Here is a 10,948-nt window from a genome sequence, read left to right as displayed (position 1 = left end):
GTAGGATTTCCCATCAAAACGAATAATCCTTCCCTTTCCAGTCTGAAACAGCATCTTTACATGTAGGGTCGTATGAGTTCTCTGCACCTGACAAGTTCATTTAGCTGTTCAGACTATCCCTTTATGATTACATTGACTTGCCACGGTGTGCATTGTGGATACCACACTGATTCTCAATAATAACACTTGAAATGAGTATTGAATCCAGCTCCTTGTTTTTGGCATCTTGTGTTGGGCTTGATTATTAGTTGTACCTCGTGTATCAGCCAATGCAAGATGTGTGTAGTCACTAGACTGCCCCAAATTTGTATGGGAAATTCAAAACCTGTGAAATGTTATGCGCTGCAGGTTAAAATTGATCCTAGGCCTAGTACAAGATCTCATGCCAAATTTGGGCCAGATCGGATCACGTTTAGGGGTCGCTCAACGAGCCTGAAGTTTGTATGGGATTTTGAGACATTTTTTTCGGGAAAAACATGAAAAACCAGTTTTTCATCAATAACTTTGGTTTCCGTCGGCCGAATTCTTTCAAAAACGGGTTTTCTTAAAGCCTAAATTATGAAAAATATTTCATCCGAAGACTGCATTTCAATTGGAGTTAAGATAAGAAAGTTATAAGGCTTCAAAAATGGGTTAACTTTTTTAAGGATGGTATTCATCACTGTTAATGAGTCGAGGCGGTCGAACATATTGACGCCTCATTACCAGTGCTGAATACCACCGTTAAAAAAGTTAGCCCATTTTTGAAGCCTTATAACTTTTTTATCTTAACTTTTATCGAAATGCAGTATTCGCATGAAATATTTGTCATAATTTAGACTTTAAGAAAACCCGTTTTTGAAAGAAATCGGCCGACGGGAACCAAAGTTATTGATGAAAAACTGGTTTTTAATGTTTCTCTCGAACAAAATGTCTCAAAATCCCATACAAACTTCAGGCTCGTTGAGCGACCCCTAAACGTGATCCGTTCTGGCCCAAATTTGGCATGAGATCTTGTACTAGGCCAAGGATCAATTTTAGCCTGCAGCGTATAACTTTTTCAAAAGTCGGGTCATTTGGGGCACTCTAGTAGTCACCCTATGCTATGCCAGGAATTTGATACGGTACTGTATTCGCCAAATCAGCCACACACACTGCTGGATAAAAGTATTTGGCATAACTTATCTTAGCGCATTTATTCAATGCAACTATTAATAGTTTGTGATATTCATAAAAAAACTTTTTTTGGTATATTCCGTGAAATGCAAAAAGATTTTAAGAAACGGAAAATATCGGCAATATAAGATTTAAGCGATGGGTGGATTTTTATTTGTGCCGTTTACTGTACGTACGGTGGATCTTAAAATTTTTTTTACCTTTTTTATACTTTTCCTGAAAAGTGGTCGTTTTTTAACCACAGCCGAGTTGTTTCTTTCATCTTAGTCCTACGTGATAGACAATGCGCTTTTTAGGCCGATGACTTTGCCTCTCATTTAACGTCTCACGTCTCATGTCTCGCATCTCGCGTCTTACGTCTTACGTCTCACGTCTCACGTCTCACGTCTCACGTCTCACGTCTCACGTCTCACGTCTCACGTCTCACGTCTCACGTCTCACGTCTCACGTCTCACGTCTCACGTCTCACGTCTCACGTCTCACGTCTCACGTCTCACGTCTCACGTCTCACGTCTCACGTCTCACGTCTCACGTCTCACGTCTCACGTCTCACGTTTCACGTCTCACGTCTCACGTGTTGCGTCTCACGTCTCACGTGTTGCGTCTCACGTGTTACGTCTCACGTCTTACGCTTCACGTGTTACGTCTCACGTCTTACGCTTCACGTCTCACGTCTCACGTCTCACGTCTCACGTCTCACGTCTTAGGTCTCACGTCTCACGTCTCACGTCTCACGTCTCACGTCTCACGTCTCACGTCTCACGTCTCACGTCTCACGTCTCACGTCTCACGTCTCACGTCTCACGTCTCACGTCTCACGTCTCACGTCTCACGTCTCACGTCCCACGCCTCACGTGTTACGTCTCACGTCTTACGCTTCACGTCTCACGCTTCACGTCTCACGTCTCACGTCTCACGGCTCACGTCTCACGTCTCTCGTCTCTCGTCTCACGTCTCACGTCTCACGTCTCACGTCTCACATCTCACATCTCACAACTCACGTCTCACATCTCACGTCTCACATCTCACGTCTCACATCTCACGTCTCACATCTCACGTCTCACATCTCACGTCTCTTGCTTCACTTTTCAGTTTTCACTTCTCACGTCTCATTTCACTTGTTCAACGTCTCGTTTTTTACTTCTCACTTCACACTTCTTTCTTTAAACTTCTCACGTTCCAGTTCTCATTTCACCCTTCGCACTTCTTACTTCTCATTTCTCACATCTCTCATCTCACGTCTTATTTTTCACCACTCACATCTTACGTCTCATTGATTACGACTAACGTCTCACTTCTCTCTCTTTTGAAGCCTCATAATTAAGCCAATTTTAATAAGTTTCAAAGTAGAAATTTGAAAAAGACTATTTTTTCTCAGATACCGTGTAATTCCAAAAACCATGAAAAAAGACGTGCAAATTTGTATATTCGAGAAATGGTTGCGTTCTTTTTAATTTCAGTGTGGTTAAAACCATTAAGTAAATATTTTCACGATGTTTTACGGCGTGTTCTAAAGATCTTAGTATTTTCAATAATTAAACAAAGAGTTTCAAGGTGGTAAAACGATCTTTTAAGTAGATGAATATTTTTTTTCAAAATTTCATATGAACCCAGTTTTATCATTGTCTTGAGAAAAAAAATATATTTTGGCAATCCCGAATTAAAGTATTAGTTTTGGTTGCATAAAGTCCTGCATTTCCTACGGAAAAACAGTGTTGAAAAGTAGTACTTTTTGACTTTTTTTTACTCGTTTTTCAGCACTCGGATAGCTCTGGATGGCGTAATCATCCAACTCTTGAAAAAAAAAGAATTCCAAACATCAAGTTGCAACAATGACACACTCAAGGAACCCGAACAAGCTCGGTTTATTTACAAAATATGCTATTTGAACAATCTTTGTTTGCAGCTTCTGACAGCAAACATCAACGAGATCTCTTTATAGCGCGCAACCTAGAAGGTGGAGTTATTCACGTGGAAGACTGTGGAAGACCTTGATAAATCAAAAAAATGAAGTCGTGGGTAACAATAGTTTGGTCACTGTTGGTAATTTTATCATCGGTGAGTGCTGAGAAAAATTGCAACATATCGATCACGGAGCTGACCAAGCTGCAGGACATTCTGGAAAACATGGATAAAACCATTTACACTAGAATCGAAGAACAAAACAGTGATTCTGAATGCCGCAAACTGCTGAAACAAATCAACTTGAGATTGCGATCGATGACGCAGCAGTACAAGCTCATGAACAAAGGATATACTAGTGACGAACAGCTGAAGGATATGGTTAAAGGCTATAAGAATCAAGTAAGCACCCTGGAAGGCGAAATTGCTCAATTAAAAGAACACATCGAAGTTGATCAACGGAAAATTATCGATGAACTAGAAGAGCAAATTGGAGAATTGGATGAAACAGCAGGTAAACTGGAAAACGAACTGCGTTCCGTAAAATCCAGAGCGGATGAAGTCAGAAAAGAGCTGTGCATCGAATATTTGTCTGCCAATAATTTGGATAACGCCATCCACCATATGAAGAAAATGACTTCTCGTTACCTCATGACCATTATTCATACCATGGTTAAGCACCATAAAACTTCCAACTTTGTAAATCTTATCCTTTTCGCTGCTGAATATCCGGATTTGGACGACCGAGTAGAAGCGTTCATAACTCTTCTCAACATATCATTTGTCGACATGAACGTCAAAGAGAAGGATTTGGTGCTTATTGAAACAATGGTTTATCGATTGCTCGATCTAGTCGTTGATGGATCTCAAATCACCGACGAAAAGTTAAACCAGATGAACCAAAGCTCGCACCTTTTCGCATCCATGGCTTCCGTTTCCTATAAGAAATGGGTCGATCAGCTTTCAGAAGGAATTTTGCAGGACTTGAAGGTTCATTTCGAATCTTTTCATCCGAAACAGATCGTTCATTTAGATACTTTTCTGAAGCGCAAATTTCTTGAGTTGACGAATAGCATGGCAAAGTTTGATATGATACGAAATTACGTCAAGCTGCTAGGAATGACCCACGGAATCAACCAGCATCGAGCTGCGCTGATTTTGCTGGATCAACAGATTTCCTACACGCTGATGACGATTATGTCTATCGGTATGGACGATAGTTTTACAAAATCTGAAGAAATCAAAACTATCGTAGAAATGATCAAACCAAAACTGCCCGAAAGCTTGAAAGTAATTGAAAACTGCACAAAGGCTATACAGATTTTCCAAAAACGATCCAACAAGTGTATTCAAATATCTAACCAAGTGGTAAAACAATTCAAAGATGTGTACCAAAAAAAACAAGTTGGAAATCTTCAAAAAATTGTTGTAACTGGTAACAGAGCCGATTGTACTACGTTCCAAATAGCTCCAACTCAGGATAAAAGATATGTTGAATTTAAAACTGCCGATGGAACCGCGCTTTCGGCAATTGATTCATTTACTCCCAATATTGTTTCCTACACCAGCTACGTGGGAGTCAAACAGGTTCCCTTGTCAGGGTTCAAGTCAGAAACCGATTCCCGCTGGTTGATTGAGCCGAACTATAGGAATAATACCTTAAAAATTACTTCTGAATTCAATGTGTACTGGCATAACAGGACAAGGGACTACCTGATCACAGAATCGATCGATAATGCTGATACGGTGGTGCTGCAAAGATACGCCTATTACCAGGTGGACTTTGAAGGAAGAGAACGGCTGTCGGATTGGATTTTGAGGTGTTCTAGTAACGCATGAACGAAAATTCCAACATATTTTACAAGGAAACCTAAAAAAACATTGTGAGTAAAAATATGAAGTTTTAAAAGATAATGAGCGAATAAAGTAGACACAAAAACAGATATCAGCGTTACTTCACTAATATTTCCGTATAAGGCACAAATTTAAAAAAAATGTGAATCAAAAGTCACAGAAACTATAAAGTATTGTAGGGATCTAGTGAGCATACATGATTATAATAAGGAGGCCACGATTGTATGACTGTAGTTCCATCATTATTGCTCAAGATGTCAAACAATAAAGCTGTATAAAGCCCCAAGTCTCTCATTTATTCCGGCCCCTACAAATTCAGAAGTGGGATTAGGAACAAGACATCACCATGAACAATTAGCAACTTTAAGAAGAACCGAAACTCCCGTCTCTAGAAAACTGTGAATCGTTCCGGATCTGCCGGTAGGAGCTGAGGGCCAGCTGTTCCAGACACTGACGCTGCTACGATGGCAGGCAGTGGTGTAGCCGGAGATGCCGGAAGTTAAATTTTTCTGGATTTGGTGAAATATGGAGTTTGTTGGAACTTTTCCAGAATCGTCAAGAAATAGGAAACGATCCGGGTGCTATGGTAAGAGCTGAAAGTGCAGCTGAGGCTTCCAGGTACTGAGGCTGTCAATATGGCAGGCAGTACTGGAGCCATAGATCGCGGAAGTTCGTTTCCTCTTCGGACCGACGGTGGAAAGAGCATAGGAGGATCTTCATTATTTCAACGCTGAGATGTTCGCATGTTCCAACCATCAAGATGGGATTATTGAAGAAAACACCCCTGCTGAAAAAGTGTCTGGAAAGCATTCTAATGAAAACGAGACGAAGAATTCAGTTCAAGGAAAATAAGTCTTCTTTTATATTATTTAACATTTTTTTATCAATTTTAGAAAACTTACATTTTGTATGTTTAGATTTAACAAAATTTTAATTCTTTTTGTATAGTACCTACATCGAGGGCGATGTTATTTATCAGGATGGCCGAGCTGTAGGGATCAAATAGGCATAGGATAGAATAATGTATAAAAATCAGAAGGCCACGATCTATTTATAAAAGTTGTGTCAGACCTTTTCCATTCGTCAAATAATAAACATCAAAATCAGAAACCAGCAAGTCTTTTCATTTTATAATCTGCAGGATAACCGGGAATTCAATAAAACTCTTGGTATTGGTTTGACGTGTTTATTGTTGGACGTATAGGCATAGGACAGAATAGGGCGTTTGCCCAGTGCATTAGTATAAGTAAGCCGTTGGGCAAACAAATGTGACAGCCCCATGTTAAATGAACACAAATCGACTAAAGAAGGATATTTTTTGAAGAATTAATGAAAACAATTGAAAAGTTTCTAAAGTACGACACATTTTTCGAAAGCTAGATCATTTTTTGACTTGTTTGTGATTTTTTTTCTAATTTTGAGTGAAGTTCTTTAACAAAAAGGAAGACTTTGTACAGAATATGAGCGTTTTTAGTGGAAGCAGGGCAAATATTGCTCAAGTTTATTAATCAATTTCGGGACGAAAACTCTTAACTTCATCTTAGTGCTTCTAAATTTTATATGATAGACCCAAAAACGTGAACAAAGGATCTGGGGGAACCGTTTAATGTGCTTTACAATGATGGTTGGCTTGTTTTTCATTTTTGTTTTGCTTGGTTCCTCACTGATATCCAATAAAATAATTACCTAATCGTTACCATTTGTTAGCAAATGATCCGAATTATACTTTATGAATGTTTTTTAGAGAAATTGAGCATTCATTTAAGGGAAAACCAACATTTTAGTTGAATTTTGCTTTCGCCGCATATAAAAACCTCTAATGTGTGCCCAACAGACCTCTTGTATGTGTGTGTAGCAAAAGCCCTATAATGTATAAAAATCAGAAGGCCACGATCTATTTATAAAAGTTGTGTCAGACCTTTTCCATTCGTCAAATAATAAACATCAAAATCAGAAACCAGCAAGTCTTTTCATTTTATCCGGCATCCTACAAATTCAGAAGAATCACCAACAATAAAGAAAAAAAAATCAAAAATGTAGTTCAGGAAAACGGTTTAGTTTTAGTAATGGTAGAGCAATTCATTTAATTCCATGTAAATTTGTTTAGACAGTGTGAATTTCGAAAGCGATTTTTTTTTTTGAAATTGTGAGTGAAATCTGTAAAATTTATATTTTATTTTTTATCTTTCTAAGAAGTGACACATTGAGGACAATGTTATTGGTCAGGATGGCCGAGTTGTAGGGATCTAGTGAGCATACATGATTATAATAAGGAGGCCACGATTGTATGACTGTAGTTCCATCATTATTGCTCAAGATGTCAAACAATAAAGCTGTATAAAGCCCCAAGTCTCTCATTTATTCCGGCCCCTGCAGTATATCTTTTTCAGGTGGAGCATATAAGTACAACTAGTTTCCTCAAATAAGTGATTATGAATTTTAAAAACTTGTTTGTGTGCATGGTTTAGTGTCAGTGTATTTTTTTTCTTCTTTTTTTTTAACAAGTCCGAAGAGTTGATCTTTTCTGAAAGTTTTTTAGCCCAAAGGGTTAAGAAGTACAAGGAGCCACCATAGGATGCTTATGAAGCCCAAACCAAGCATCAGAATGGAACCCTTGATCTCAAATATGGGTAAAAAGACTATGAGTATTGCGAATGACTAGTGAAAACCAAGTAAATAACTAATAATGAATAGTTCCATAGATCGCAATCTGTGCAACCGGTTTTTATGCAATGTGACAGGTGTGTTCTGATGGACAAAGAATTTATGTTAAAACCGAATATAAGAGATCAAATTCTTCGAGAGGCCTACTCATAAAAAGGTTCAAATCAGATTTCAATTGGTATTCCTGGTGAATATGTGTAAATGTCATGATTTTGCGAAGGTTTTGCTTCTGTGGTAAAAATAATAGATCAATACATGACTGAAAAAGTGCGCAAAGATAAAAAAAAAGACTTTGCTTCTTCTGGACAATGATACGGTGCGGGACAAATGGTCTTGTGCGGCAAGAAGTCTTCTCAAATCACGCACTTGGCTCATTTTCAACACCTTTCATGCTTCCTAATCTAATCTATCCGTGTATAATTTTCATTACTTTCATTTTATATTCTTCCTATTAGAATGTATAGTTCACCGAAATGCCATTAATCATTCAATGAAATCGTAAAAACCAGCGGTGATAATCTTAACTTTAACGCAAGACTAAGTGATCCAAGTTTAGTGTGTCTAAATAGAGTGGACGACATGACAACACGATTTTTTATCTCCGTATGCTCATTATTTCATTAGTTCTTTTATTAGTCGGAGCGCACTAAATTGGACTGCGCACTCATGACCAGGCTTCCGAAAAGTACAGCTTTGCTATGACAGCTTTTTTCTCGCCAATCAAACTGTCTCGGTTTTCCTTACCACTCGGTTCGCTGCTGTACCGTCGGTAACGAATCGAAATGCTTCGGCTATATCGCACACGTGCGAGAACCCAGGCTGTATCTGAACAATCGGCACAAAGCATGCGTTGCCGAAAAAGTTGTGCTTTAACACGTTCGTCGCCACGCTCATTTTGGTAGTTTTGCTAGCCGGGCCCAAAGAAATTTTCAGAGAGAGAAAGCAAAGAGGGAGAACTCCCATATTTGGAACGTGTGGCGAAGCTGAGCGGTAAACTCAAGTAAGAGAGCGTCACCTGCTTTTTGATGTGACGGGGCCCCCCAGGAAATACACCCGTCTGCCGAATATGGGTGACGTGGCGACGAACGTGTCAAGCTGTAGCTAACCCAACCGACAGTTCGGTTTTCATCCCTTCATGCATCCTGTTTCGAAAATAATTTCATCCAACTGTCGGCTGCAGGGCGTGACAGTTTTGGGCAGGACTGTCACGGGTGACTGTCATGCCTATACCGTACCCATGCCCGATCGTATGCGCTGCTGGCTCGGTTTCGAATAGATCGAACGAGTCATCTATTCACACCGAGCAGCAGCATACGATCGGCGCGTAACGCGATGTGTGGTGCCGGTGCAGGTTGGTCGAAAAGGGAAGGGGAGGGTGATTGGGATGATCACCACCCGCAGTAGCTTCAAGCAAAAGGAAAATTCATACGTTCGTTCGAAATTAACTCGGCCCGAGCGAATCTCGGCTACAGTCTCGCTGTACATCACACTACCGCTCCTTTTGGAACTGTCGGGGAAGAAATATTCGGCAAGCTTTCATCGAGACGCACGTGCGGCGTTCGCAAGAATACTGTCGTTCGCCAGTACTTTTCGGAAGCCTGCTCATGACTGCTACGTTTGTGCGAACTTGTACATTCATGCGACCTGTCAAATCAGTGTAAAATCTGTCGTTCTACACGCTAACCGCTTTTCAGTCAACCTTTGTACGGATAACTGCGACTGCAAAACATTGCACGAAATCCAATTTTCAATGAAAGAGATAATAATAGTTCTGTTTAGTTTTGGTGATTCGATTTGTGCCTTACGTTCCCTGCACTTAACTTAACATGGTGTCAGAAGGACCCGTTTAGAAATTGGTCTTGGGCGAAGTTCCGGTCGAAACATCCATGAACTTTTGTTTTTCGATTTCAGTAGGCGAACATAACCTATTATCGTGAATGTTTTGGTTTCGGTTCCGGAATAAGTGAAGTGATCGCAATTGATTAACTCAAAGTTTTGTTTGAAAAGCAGAATGCTATTTTTTTGCTGATTAGTGGTTCAGATGGGAGCTATGCAACCAGCAAACGCTGCTCCATCCGTCCTCCTCCTTCACCGTTGTGTCTTGAGGGGGACATGCAAGAGAGTTCGGATTTTTTCGAGAAAAATTGGCACACCTATTCCATTGCTATCGGGAGTGAATGAGTGGCCTGAAGAACCCAATTCGAAAAAAGTTATTTCTTACTTTCGGTGATGCTCTCAAAAGATACTTTATTTTCCAACTGACCTATGAACAAAGAGAATCCACAGAAACTGCCTTTGCTACTATTCATGCGCGTTTGATTAGACGTCGGAATATGAATGTCAATCTTCTTGAATTCTTATCAGTGAATCTGGGTTCGGAAACAATCGATGAATATTTTAAGAAATTAAGAATCCTGACAAAAAATTGTCAGCTGGGCTACATTGAAGAGCGTTTTCTTGTTTATAAAGTGGTCACTTCTAATAAATGGCCACATCTTCGAAAGCGGCTTATTGCCAACAGTGAAATAACGTTGGATTTCAGCAAAGCGCATATTGATCTGGGGAATGAAGTAAACAGTAAAGTGTTAAAAATAAAAAAGAAAGGACAGAAAAAGTGTAAATTTTGTGGTAGTTGGCACATTTTGGAGAAAGGTTGATGCCCTACCTATGGATATAAGAGCAAAATGTGTAAAAGAATAAATCACTTCAAAATTGTGTGCCACAAAAAATTGGTAAAAAGAAAAACGAAAGAAAAGTGAAAGATCTAAAACAAGAATCAGATGAAGATAAGAGTGACATCAGTGATTCAGTGTTATCAGAATCATGGGTAGGCGAATACGAAAACGAGTTCAGGAAAATTTACAACAACGCAGCGATTGGAAAGCATGTTTTAGCAGATCTATAGCTCAAATTTGGTTCTAGTTGGAGCAAGGTAAAATGCGAACTAGATACCGGCGCAAATAACAGCATTGTTGGCGTTGATTGCTAAACCAAAAATTGCTTCCTTCAAAATTTCGGTGCTGGGTCTATTCCTGTATTGGGTAAAATAAAAGTGCAATGCAAACACAAGTAGAAGAAAGTAATTCTGGTGCTACAGATAGTCGATGTAGATCAGCGCCCACTCCTGTCGGCAAATGTCTGCGAAATTCTTGGACTGATCAAATTTTGCATTTCAGTCGTTTTCCAAGTTCCGAACACGTCATCGAATTTATGGAAAATCTATAGCCTAGAAAAAAAACCAACAAAATTGCTGATTTCCATGCCCGTGCGTTTAAAGGTTACGAAGAGATCACAGGAGAAATATCACTAGATGTTGATTTGTCTATTCAACCACAATTACAGTCACCTCGCCGAGTTCCCATCGTTTTTAGGG

General features: G+C 39.5%; 1 protein-coding gene across 1 annotated transcript; it reads left to right on the top strand.

The window, feature by feature from the left end:
• The first annotated feature begins 3,068 nt into the window (after positions 1–3,068).
• Positions 3,069–5,946, top strand: LOC129739788 (uncharacterized). Its single transcript, XM_055731308.1, has one exon. The coding sequence runs from the start codon at positions 3,163–3,165 to the stop codon at positions 4,894–4,896; it is 1,734 nt and encodes a 577-aa protein (XP_055587283.1). The 5' UTR covers positions 3,069–3,162; the 3' UTR covers positions 4,897–5,946.
• Positions 5,947–10,948: the final 5,002 nt, after the last annotated feature.

The sequence above is a fragment of the Uranotaenia lowii genome, chromosome 1 (genome assembly GCF_029784155.1).
Source record: "Uranotaenia lowii strain MFRU-FL chromosome 1, ASM2978415v1, whole genome shotgun sequence".
Lineage (NCBI taxonomy): Eukaryota > Metazoa > Arthropoda > Insecta > Diptera > Culicidae > Uranotaenia > Uranotaenia lowii.
The sequence above is the reverse complement of the archived record's forward strand: the minus strand, read 5'-3'. Positions and strand labels throughout refer to the sequence as shown.